The sequence below is a fragment of the Pagrus pagrus genome (assembly GCF_965226575.1).
Source record: "Pagrus pagrus genome assembly, chromosome: 24".
Taxonomy (NCBI): Eukaryota; Metazoa; Chordata; class Actinopteri; order Spariformes; family Sparidae; genus Pagrus; species Pagrus pagrus.
Genome location: NC_140206.1, coordinates 20382878 through 20395444, shown reverse-complemented (window position 1 = coordinate 20395444; position 12567 = coordinate 20382878). Strand labels below are relative to the sequence as shown.

The following is a 12567-nucleotide window of genomic DNA, read 5'->3' as shown; positions in this document are numbered from 1 at the left end:
AACAAAAACATGAGTTCACTCAAGCAAAACAGGCATAGGCACTGAAGCAACAAACACTTGCGGATACTTTCAAAAGGAAAGAGAAATATCCTCAAGTCAGCGACATGGCCAAAAATATTACAGAGAAGGTCATTGAATTCATCGCTGTGGATAACGAGCCCATCTCCGTGGTAGAGGATCAGGGTTTAGTTACTGACTTTGTTTACTTGGTTGTTTTTGTTAGAAAAAAACAAAAAACAAATGAAAACCAATGTTGCAATAGGCTATGCAGAATAAGAAAGAGCCATATGAAAGTATTTACTTTGTTTCAACAAAATAAAAAAAGCAATTAAGAACAGCTTGGATGCAGGTGATTTTTTCTTAATGCAGCTGTATTATCTAGGAAAATTTTAGTTAGGGATAAGTATCGGATTGGGACTCGGTATCGGCAGATACTGAATATTAAATGACTCGGATCGGGACTAAAGATGCCAGTCTGCATCTGTGACAAGCCCCCCCCAGCTGCCTGTTCTTACAGGAAACATGTCACTATGCTGAAGCATGTAGCACACTATGGGATCTTTAAAAGACAGACATAAGAGTGCTATCAATCTTCTAATCCAATTCATTATAACAAAATGAATCCCCAAATGTTGCACTGTTCCTTTAAACTGGCAGCAACACATTTGAGCTACTGTACAGTATGTCTGCACCATCAGGTGCCACTTCCCATTCAACAATGGTAGTTTCCTCTGTAGAGAAGCTCGTCGACTGTCCACTCCATAATCCAGTTGTCAGTCACTGCTCAGTCCTGACTGCTCTCAGCCAACAACAATACTGAATATAAGGAATCATATCAGGAACAGGTTCCAAACGAACTGTTTAAAATGCTTGAATGTATTATATAGTAGATCTCCTGGACTGATTTCACAGAAGTAGAAGAATTCTGGCTCCAGATCAAATCTGCTGATCTCCTCTTACGGGACACTTTAAATCTTGTTGTTGAACCTGGTTTGACTGCTGTTCATTTCATTCAGCTTGTCTCAGAGAGAAGCTTTGCTTCATCATGCTGTAAGCTGTAATGCTGTGTTTTGCTTTCAAGTGTTTTTTAAAGCAACGTTTGTTGGAGGCAACAGTGTCGTGCTGGCTCCTGCTTTTACTTACACATATTCTCCACATTCTTACTTCCACCTACTCTGTGTGCGGGTGTGAGAAATCCTCTTCATGTTTTCATTGAACAACATAGTTCCTGCATTAAATAAGTTCTGCAGCTTTGGAGATTATGAGCCTTTTATTTTCTTCCGCATGTTTAGGTCCAACACATAGTTACAGAAACCAGAGACAAGATCATGCAGTACAAGAGTAAAATGGCGGACGAGGCAGACCTGAGGCGGCGGCTGGCCAGTCTGGAAGAATCTGTGGAGCTCCACGAACACATGAAGAGACAGGTCACTGACTGCTGCTGGGCACCACGAGGGACTTGTTTAGAGTGGTTGTGTTTAGTGGAAATGTTTGTACATTGTAGAGACATCTTCTTTCTTCTGTCATTCTACCACAGACTTAAATTAATTTAATTCAAGAGTGTTTCATACAATGTAGCAGTGACTGCATGAAATGAAAGTGTCTCTGTGAAATAATGTACCGCAGCTGCTGTGATGTTTTGTGACTGTCAGGCTTTAGCAGAGTTTGAGATGTACAGACAGAGAATGGAGGACTCCCAGCTCTGCACTGAGGCCCAGCACACACAGAGAGTGGTTTCTATGAGCAGAGAGGTAAGCCTTTTCACACACACACACACACACACACACACACACACACACACACACACACACACACACACACATATACATTGTGATTCTCTGATACTGATAGAACCAAATATTGTCCATTGTACTCAGTGTTGAGTTGTGTACTAACAAGTGTTGGGATGTATTATGTTAATTGGTACACATATGCAACCGTTGAAAATGAAGTAAGACAAGTTAACACAGTATAAACAGCTTCTTACTTTGAGGCGGCTGCTAACTGGTGTATGCCGTTGCCGTGGTTAGTGGTATGTGTAATAAACAGCGTATCACTGTCGTTCAACTGATATCTTGCACCTGCAAACTACTACTTTAACTGTAATTTATAAGTGTCATAAGCTTCTAGAACCAGCAGTGACATACTGTGCTGCACACAGTCAGACAGTCTCACACTCACTGCCCAGCATAAAGGCACACGAATTGGTCTCATTGACATGATGCAGTAAGATCGGATCTCTACCGCCAAGCATCAACATCTTACACATGTGATAGTTACACATGTAGTAGTTACACTCACACTACAATAATAGTTTGGTATTTTAAATGGTATCGATGTTTTGCAGGGTATTTTCTGGAAGACTACCACAAGTAAGGATGTATCATCAGGATGTTATTGATACTGATGCTATTCTTCTCCTTATCAGTTCACTTCTTTATCGATACTCTTATCTGTTCTTTTTTCTTTTTTTTGTGACAAACTTTTTATTGAACATTTTGAACATTGTCTTACAAACATAGTGCCATCGCCCTGCCATTAAAGATTATTTAAAGGAAAAGAAAAAAAATATACATATATATTGTACACATAAGTAAACAGAAAGAGAAGAAGTAAGGGTCAGGAGATAATTCGACCTACAAAGATAAAGTAAGCAAAAAAAAAAAAATAATAATAATTTTCCTGACCCACCAGTGGGAGCCCATTGCATTAGATGACCTATGTGAGGAGAGTCTTGCAGTCAGACAACATAATTCACAGTAACACCCTAAATGTGAGCAAGCAAAGTTATGTCAAAAAGAGAACCGATAAGAGCATCCCAGGCCTGCACAGTAGATGCTCGCGCTTTATGTATAACAGCCAATGACCTTTCTAAAAGAGCAATGTCTCTAAAATGGTTTAGCCATTCTTTTGCCGATGGGATGTCTGGGGAAAACCATGAATGTATTATAGTCTTCTTAGCGGCAGTCAATCCTGCAAATATGACTTTCATATGTGCCAATCTGGTATTGCCACTCTTTTTTCTTTTTTTAAAATAATTGCTTCTGTTTTCTGAAATTCACTTTCTATTGCTTTTTTTAAGGAAAAATAACATCACACAAAACAAAGACACAAACAGGAGGAATAACAATACAACAAAAACAGAAAAGAAAAGAAAAAAATAATAAAATAAAATAAAACAGATTTCACACCAATACCTATGCTATCACTCCCATAGTGTCCTGACAGTACTGTAGAATGAATGTAAGGTCTATCATCACTCCTACAGTATGCTATGTAATATCCTATAGTAACAAATAGGACAGTTATAGTTGAGCTCATAGCTGCTACTCAAGTTATTCTGTAAAGTTTAAGTAAAACCAATGCAGAATGTAAAGAGATGCAGGGTAACTGAATATCAATCTAATCTGATGACATGCATCATATTATGTTGTCATGACATGTATCACATCATACCATCACATGACACAAGATCATATCCGCCTGCTTCTGTAGAGTCTGATGGCAGTGTGTATAATGAACAACTGAAGTGTGTTCACATGTGATGTTGGCGTATGTTAGCTTCGGTCTGACTCCAGTCTTCTTCTCTGCCAATGCCTTCACACTGTCCACCTTCAGCTTGGCCAATGAGTTGCCTTTTGCCTTCATCACATGACATCTCATCCCATTTTACATGTTTGTATATTTTTTCTACCTCATGTCTGTCACATCCTTTGATGAAACAGTTCAACAAGATGAGGTGTAGGGCTGTCCCAAATGCTTCAAGCTTTGAAGCTTCTACGGTTGCCATGGTAATCAACATCCAAATCAGTATTGGATGGAAAGAGCGGTGGCTGTACAGAAAGAGAGGTACAGGACGGAAAAAGAGAGCGAGGTCTATGAGGTTTAACTAGGTTCAAATCCAGAGCACACAAAAACCATCGAGGGAGCATCAAAGCTCGCCTCTCACACGACTGGATACAGAACTCAGTACTTTTAAGGGGACAGAATTACGTCGAACTACCAAGTACCGATTCACATATAATAAATCACTGCCAAATTTCAGTAACGAAGAGCTCATCTTCAGAGTTATCTAATAAAGACAAAGAGAGAGTGAGTCAGCTCACAGTGAGAACACTTGCTGCAGTATTTGTATGCAAAATACAAATCTGACCAGGGCGACACATCCAACCTGAGGAACACCTGGTCAAACATCACATATATCTGACAGCTGAAGAGTGTACCGTGTTGATAGCCTGAAAGCCAGCTGGCGTTCACATGCCTGCAGTCAGCGCTGTGCTCGTTCAAGGAGAGTTAAACTCTCTTACATGAACAACAAGGCATCAAGGTCTTCATTGACATCTGTATGTAATTAATTAGCTTGTTGGAGAAGTTGTTGGAGATAACTGTGCTTTCTTCACTGTCATAGCATTTTTACTAACATTAGCCGAAACTCAGCTGCTGGCTGCAACTGAAGCTCCTTCTAACATGCTGTTGAGTATTAAAATGTTATGTGAGGTTTTTTAGTATGTCTGAAACCTTAGTATGAACCTATAGTATGTGAATTTCATTCTTTTTAGCGGGAAATATTAGAGTCTGCAGCACTGAGCTGATATTACATCAGTTTGTACAGTTTAGTCCCGCTATCCATTTTGAGTAAAGTGTGCAGAGTAAAAACAGTTCCTCCAGCTGCTCCAGCCCTTTGAAACAATGCCGATCATATCTGGTGACTTATTATATACAACTGAAATTACATTTGTGTTATTACAGAGAGAGTACAGTACCAGAAAAGGTACCGTTTGGTACCCATAGTGAATTCCAGGTACTGGTTCAACGAACGCAACACTACTCACAATCAAGTCGACTTTTGAGACATTTGGGGCAGTGGCTCCTGTCCTTGTCTCTCATTAAACTCATACAATAATATCAAAGTTTATTTTATAGCTTTATAGCTTGTGTTGTGCAAGAACCCCCTCCCCCCAACCCCTGCTGTGATGTCAGAACTTTGAATTTTTGGTAATTTGATAATCATCACTGAAGCTTTGAAGCCCTGTGCTATTGGGGACAGCCCTACTAAGGTGTCGAGGAGCTGTGAGCATCTGTTTTCGCTCTGAGAGAAAAAACGAATGAATGAATTAAAAATATTTGCACATCTTTAGTTATCATAGGGAGATTTTAAGAGATCCTGTTAGCATTTAGCTTGGCACAGGCACAGATTTGGTTGGGATGATTGAGACGGAACAGAATATGTCTGGTGGTTCCAATAGGTGGAGGAGATGCGTCGGGATTTTGAGGAGAAGCTGCGGGCGTTCAGCCAGGCTCAGGCCCAGTTTGAGGCGGAGAAGCGGCGAGCGCTTGAGGAGCTGAGGGCCAGTCACCGGCAGGAGGTGGAGGAACTCCTCAACAACCAGCAGAACCAGAGTGCCTCCTCCACTGAAGACCAGGAGAAACTGGCCGAGCTCCATAGACAAGAGGTGGGCTAAGAGTGAGAGAGAAAGGAAGGTAGATGTTCTGTGGGAGGCCAGAACTGCTGGACTGAAGCATGTTATGGTGCAGAGTTTATGCGGCAAGTTACTTGTTGGAGTAATTGCTGTTTTGGAGGCTTTGTAGGTGTTCCGAGCATGAAAACTGAAAAATGTAAGTTGTTTAGTTGGTGCAGTTTGGATTATGAGTCTAATATAAAGTCTGTAGATGTATTGAGTATAACCATGAACTTTTGTTGCATGTCATACCCTTCTTTTATTCCCATTTTTCCTTTCCTCTCGACTGTTAACTATCTAATACAAAAGATTTAACAAAGACTAACCTTTTAAAAACATAGATTATAATAATATAGTGCAGTGGGTGGTTTCATTTCAAAAACTTTCACAAAAAGCTTTCATTCACTATGACTCACATTCAACCATAAGGGAAAAAAAAAAACGTTGTCCTTCATGTATCCGTGTCTCTGTGTAGGTGGAGGCCTTGATGGAGAGGGTGGAGGAGCTATCAAAGGATAAGGTCCGCCTGGTGGAGGAGTACGAGGCGAAGCTGGCCAAGGCTCAGGAATGTTATGAGAGGGAGCTAGAGGCCATGAGGAGAACACACCAGCTCACCACAGAGAACCTGCTGGCCTGGAAGAGGACAGAGGTAAACCTCTGTTGAAGTCTCTGTTAAGGGGATATTGCGCTGTTTCACATCCTTATCTCCATGTGTTCAATGGCTGGAATATTAAACAATACAAAGCAGTCAGACACTTGACTGACTAAAGTTTGTCGGTCTTCATTTATGTAAACATAATGAGTCTTTTCTTCAGTCCATCTTTCCATTCACCCAATGAAAACAGGGCTCCAGCGGGCAGCCCTGAACTGGCACTAGGAAATCAGTCTACATGATCCTGTCTAAAATAAAACCTATAATAGCTAGGGCATTCATTTTTTGCAGCAGACGGCTAAGGCTTTTGGCTTTTGCCTCATCATGTTGTACACAAGAATTGGCAATATTACGCTGTTATGTTGTGCTACATTACATTACGTTACCCTACATTATGGTACGTAATGACATGTAACGTGCCAAATGTTGTGACAACACGCCCTCAGTGGCAGGAGGGGAACAGAGAAGCAGGTTGATAGTTTTCAGAGAGAGTCACAGTCAGAGGTTTTAAGCATAGTGTATTTTGTATCACGGTAAGCAGAATACTGTTGAAGGCACTCAGGAAGTATTTCTATTGCAGATGAAACTTAAAAACGCCTTCGTACACTGTTCATAAAATCAACATATCTCAAAAAACTAAAAAATAGACATTGTTCAAATAAGTTATGAAGGGTTAAAAATATTTTGTGCATTTATACTTAGAAATCTTTTCAATCAGTATGTTATGTGTTTTTATTTAGTACATTCGATGAAAAACATATGTCCAATTTTTGTACTTTTGTTTAAACTTATGACATAATTATAGTTATATTGTAGAGTTATACCTAAAGATTCACAAAGAATACAAAGTTCATATTAATACAACAGTCACACATCAAGTTTGATGGCCTAAAAGCAGCAGAACAAGCTTTAAACACAAAGTCTGATGTGATCACTTTAAAAAGTTGCTATTGCAAAACTGTTAGCCAATGGTTGTTCTGTTATTTTCACATTCAGACGTCATTCATGTAGAGTCATGTTTGTCTCCACCTGATGGATGCAAGTCTTATCTCATCTTATCTTATTATCATCTTATATCCCACCAAGATGCACCACAGAGCGCCACAGGAAATCATTCCTGCCTGTGGCCATCAAACTGTTCAATTCCTCGCTCTGAGTGTCAAATTTGGCATTATTGCTCTGTATATATGTATATTTATTCTAGTGGAGTGTACATTTCTTGTCTTTTTGTTTTGTTTTTGTTCTTGTTTATATATAGATATTATTATTATTATTACAATTATTATTATTTCTGCATATTCTGAACTTTGAATGGGAGCAGCTGTATCGTAAACAATTTCCCCTCGGGGATAATCAAGTATTTCTGATTCTGACTCTGATTCTGATATTGAAGCTTTTTTAGATCTGTTTGGATCTCCACCAACTGCTGAGTGAAATATATCTGCCATCTGGTCGAGGACAGGAACCATCCGATGGGTTTATCAGAACTTTAATCAGAGCCTACTGGCTGGTGCCAAACATGTTTTTGTTTTCATATTTCATGTGTTGATGTCTGTGATTCTCTGCTCATGTGAAGGTTGAGCTTCGTAAGGAGTTCCAGGCTCAGGAAGCAGCGCTGCAGCGCTCGCTGTCCAAGCTGAGGAGCGAGCTGCAGAAAGCACAGGAGGAGGCCCGAGAGAACCGAGACAAGACCAACAGACTGCAGACGTCACTGGCCAACGCCGAGGGAACTATGAAGGTGTGTGTGTGCGTGCGCGTACGTGCATGTGTGTGTTGTCTTTCCAGACAAAGAAGCCACTCAAAGTACTCAATACTCACAGACCAAAACAAGAACATTCAACATCTGATTCACCAAACGTGTACAACAATTATTTGTTGCTGACAGCGCTGCAGAGTTCAAAGTTGAAATCACAACATGACCAGGTGCCATATCCAACCTGCAGAAGTTTGCAATTTTGTGATTCAGGTAAAATATGTAAAAAAAACTAAACAGCATTCTAATGAAATTCTGTAGAGCTGCAGAGGTGTCCTAGGCTACAGAGCTCCTCCTCCACATGTTTGTTTGGTACAGACACCAGCAAATGTCACATCATCAGGATTTTATTTAGAGCCTGACTGACACTGCATGGGGAGTCAAAATATTCCGATATCAATATGACTTATCTTTATATTCTTACGTAGAAAATATATTTTTTGCAATGATCCCTCAAATGTGGTTATGAAGCACTTGTGAAAAAGATGTTTAAACTAAACTTCACTGGTAATGTAATAATGATAATTTACCCCAAGAATCTTTTTCTGCATTATGATCTCTAAAAAAGTTTTCATATCTGACAACATATATACTGAAACCGATATACGTATCAGTGAAAGGCCAATATCAGCCGATAGTACCAGCTAACAGATATATCGATCAGGCTCTAATCACCTCCACCTAATGAAAGTCAGGAGCTAGTGGATTTAAATATTTATTTGATATTGGATGAGGCTTGAATGAATTCAAGGGGACTGTTGGGGCTTGGCGGAGGTATGCGCTCTACTGAGTGCCATTCTAGTTTTAATAGTTTTTTCTGTGAAAATGAAAACTTGTGACGCAAGACTGATCATTTACATCCTGAATCATATCACATTCACAATATCTGTCAAAAATAATCACAGTATGATATTTGACCATAACTTGAGGCCCTTGTTTGTAACCACATGAAAATTGAAAAGTACCTACTGCTGTTCTTCTCGTACGTACAGTCATTCCAGCATAGCATCAACAATCTGAGAGTCTTCTCTAGGTTCACTTTGGGTAGAAAATGGGCTAAATTAGATGGAAAACAGCTGCAGAAAACAAAGACTAAAGTAAAAGCCTGAGGGTGAAAATGTTTTTCAAGAATCTTAAGAGAGGTGGAAAATCTAATGTGGTGTGCACTTCAGCTCCTGAAGTCTGAGGAGCTGGATATGTTTCTGTGACTCTAGGCTGTGGTGGGACAGATGGTTGGCTTTTAAAATACTCAACATTTTATTGCTGTGGTGAGTACGTGTGTGTTTCTATGTGTGTGTGTTGCAGAACCTGCACAAGCAGCTGGAAGAGGCCATCCAGGACGGAGAGATCTGGGTGATGCAGCTGAAGGACACTGAGTATGAACTGGAGGGCAGCAGAGAACGAGTCCAGCAGCAAGCAACTGAGATCCTCCATAAAGCCAGTGAGACGGACTTCTTATCAGTCACTGCTGCACAATACGCTGCTGTGCACACACGTGTAATCTGTCATCTTGAGGCTTATTGTCATGTTTTTGTCTATTATGACAAAACTGGTTATGATAACATTTTAGTCACCACCTCATTTAGAGATTCAGGAAACATAATCTCGTTATGTGAGATATGTAACTTCTGCCACAAGAGCTCTCCATTAAAACAAAACAAAAGACGTTTGCAGTAAACGTGCCCCAGTCAGGATTTTTGGAGCCGATTACTGATCACAGGAAGCAGTATCGGGTGATACCGATCTCTGATCACTGATCAAGAGGAGGTTTCTTGTCTTTTTTGTTATCTGTGGTTGTTAGTTAATAGTGTCATAGTAAAATCACCATTACATGTTGAGGAAATAATAACTTACAGAATTTAGAAGACATAAATAGGACACAAAATCTTGGAAAGTTCTGTGCCTCAGTCTCAGTTGTGTCAGTCTTTGTCCTGAAGCCACTACTCTAGCACCTGCTTACTGCTTGTACCTGATTTAAGATTTTAAAAAATATATGTACTGATGTAATAGGGCTGGGCGATATGGCCTGAAAGTTATATTGCAATATTTTTAGGCTATATCTCGATCTCCTCAAAAGAACTTCATTAATGCTACAACTGGGAGACCAAAATATCCTCTCTCTTGTGACGACATTGGTGACAATTGTTTTTTTTCACAAAATATTAACACACTGACATTTTTCATAAATATCAATTATCAATAATTTGGATATAATGACTGGGTAAAGACAAGTACTAGAACAAGTAGAACAATCTGGTAAGTTCAGAAAATGACATCACTTTACTGCGATGTAGCCTTTAAAACAAGGAAAAAACACCATCTATGCTATATCACGATTTAACGATATCCAAAATCTAAGACAATATATAGTCTCATATCACGATAATGATATAATATCTTTATATTGCCCAGGCCTATGAAGTAAAGTGTCTAGAAACTCTGAACTCAAAGTACCTTTACCTCCAAACCGTATAACATATATCAGCCGATAACGATCGGTGCCCTGTCAATCGGAGCGCTGTCAGTTTGTAGAGTGTTGTGTTGGGAGGGTGGACTGCTCTGAGCCGGCTGTAGAGTCGGGTGCTGATCCTGACCTTCTGGAGGAGTAAACACAATGAGTCACATCAGATTCTGCTCTGATCCGGAGCTGTTTACAGACAAGAGGAGAGCCCAGAGATTTGGGATTAAACTTTTGGGATTAAAAGTGCATTTATGTTCACTCCTGCTCACCTCCACTACTGTTGGGTGTTTATGTACTGTAATGTCGACTGCTGACTAGTACCAATCAAAAACGCCTCAAGTAAAGGTGTTTGTTTGGAATGAGTTTTGATTCCACTTGAAAACTCTGGATTAAACATTTTCTAATCCATTCAAAAGAGGAACACTTGTCATGTAAACTCTCCTTTGATCACTTTCTCTTCTTGGCACATCTGCTCTTTTCTTCCCACTTAATTTCAGTCAGAAACACACCATACTTCTTCTCTCCCCTCCCATTCACCAGTCCTCTGCCAGTTTTCTGAGCAGGGTGTCTTTCTCAGGGGAACCTCTGAATGATTGATGAACAGCTGCAGTATATGTTGATGAAACATAGCAGTAAAGCATCAATGATGGCAATGCTCCAATCACTTTTACAGGCTGCTGGTGATATGTATTCAGAACTGTTCTGATTGCTCACTGTGGTGCCTCTTTGACTGAACCAGTGATTTGGATCTGACTGTTCCCAGGTCAGATTGGCTCCTTGCAGGCCACCCAAATGTCACATGAGGCAACCATCAGGAACCTGGACCAAGAGCAGAACCGGCTGAAGGAGAAGATCAGCAGGCTGGAGGAGGAGAGGGAGGCTCTGCTCAACCTGAGCCAGGTGGCCAACGAGCAGCACAAACAACAAGTGCTCAAACTAGAACAGGTACTGTGAACCCTTCAGTCCAGTGTGAGGGGAAAGCAGCTCACGGACCATCTGAAGTCATTGTTTTCTCTCCTCCTCAGTCGCTGCGTGAGGAGCACCAGGGTTATGAGAAGGAGCTCTCCAGGCTCAGAGGTCACTATGAGGATGAGATGCTTCGCTTCAAGGAGGCACAGGTCAGAGCACTGGAGGAGATGGAGGAGAAACACCAGGCCATGACGGAGGATGCCCAGCAGGAGAAGGAGGAGGAGAAGAAACTCCTCATGATGGTGAGTTGAGATTTCACTCTGTGTCTCTCTGACACATTGATTCTGAAGAATAATGGAAATGTTCCGTATCAGTTCTTACACTTTAATCGTACAAGAAAGACAATGCTCTGAAACTCAAGATGGTTTTTAACTGCATCTCATAGTCTTCATCAGTAAATGACTCATTTGGCATTACACAACGTAGGGTCACATGACTGTTAAGCAAGGATGTCACTTTGTGTTGAGAAGTACTCAGATGATCTTTTAAATTCACTCACAGTAGAAGCAAGAGTGTGTAAGACAGTAATACTGATTCTATGATCACAAAGAAGCACTTCCTCCCTTTCAAAATAAATAACTCACATAAACATAGGTAGTCTGTCACAGGATATGTGCACACATCTAAGCAATTCATCTGATTGAACATGGACATGTATGAAGTTAATATAATATTTTCTTACAATGAATGATGCTTGAACAACATTGGATTGCTGGTGGCAGGAAGAAGCTGAAAAATGTTTTTACCTGTTTTCATTTTCCTGTGCTTATTGATGCTGTTGTATCAGACTTACAGAGTGGCTGGAATGAATGCAGTCAAAGTGACAGAAGTCATTTATTTCTAAAGATTCAAATGTTTGTCTTTGTTACCATATGGTTGAATCGTACATTTACATCATGCTGTCTAAGTGGATCAAACACGCTGTCAGAGTCAGCAGAATCACAGGCTCAGCTACTGCCGTTCTCCTGTGGAGACTATTTTAAGATACATGCGAATGAAATTTAACATGGGCTGAGGAAACTATTTGTCTTCAATATAAATTGGTTTTTTGACTCTTTATTCTATTATTCTGAACCTTCTATATAGACCCCCTGGTGGTAAAACACAAAAAGTGATTATTGTAGTTGAGTGATGCACCGACAGAAGCCGCTCTCAGGGTTTTGTATCTTTTCAGTGCAGCAACATCATAATTAAGTTCCCTTTCTCGAGCGGCCTCAGTCGTTTAAAAAATATGTATCTCTAAGAAATTAGCAGCTCCCTCAACCGGCTGCAC

General features: G+C 40.2%; 1 protein-coding gene across 3 annotated transcripts in view; it reads left to right on the top strand.

Moving 5' to 3' along the window:
* Positions 1-12567, top strand: part of LOC311253604 (protein FAM184A-like) — a 200268-nt gene that overhangs the window by 57881 nt on the left and 129820 nt on the right. For all 3 annotated transcript variants that reach the window (XR_014621718.1, XM_084347699.1, XM_084347698.1), the window contains exons 3-10: positions 1293-1427; positions 1653-1751; positions 5247-5453; positions 5935-6108; positions 7688-7849; positions 9170-9305; positions 11089-11270; positions 11351-11536. Coding sequence is in view for 2 of the 3 variants with exons in the window: in XM_084347699.1 (XP_084203825.1) it covers positions 1293-1427; positions 1653-1751; positions 5247-5453; positions 5935-6108; positions 7688-7849; positions 9170-9305; positions 11089-11270; positions 11351-11536 (1281 nt within the window). In the remaining variant the exon portion in view is untranslated. The remainder of the gene's footprint in view (positions 1-1292; positions 1428-1652; positions 1752-5246; positions 5454-5934; positions 6109-7687; positions 7850-9169; positions 9306-11088; positions 11271-11350; positions 11537-12567) is intronic.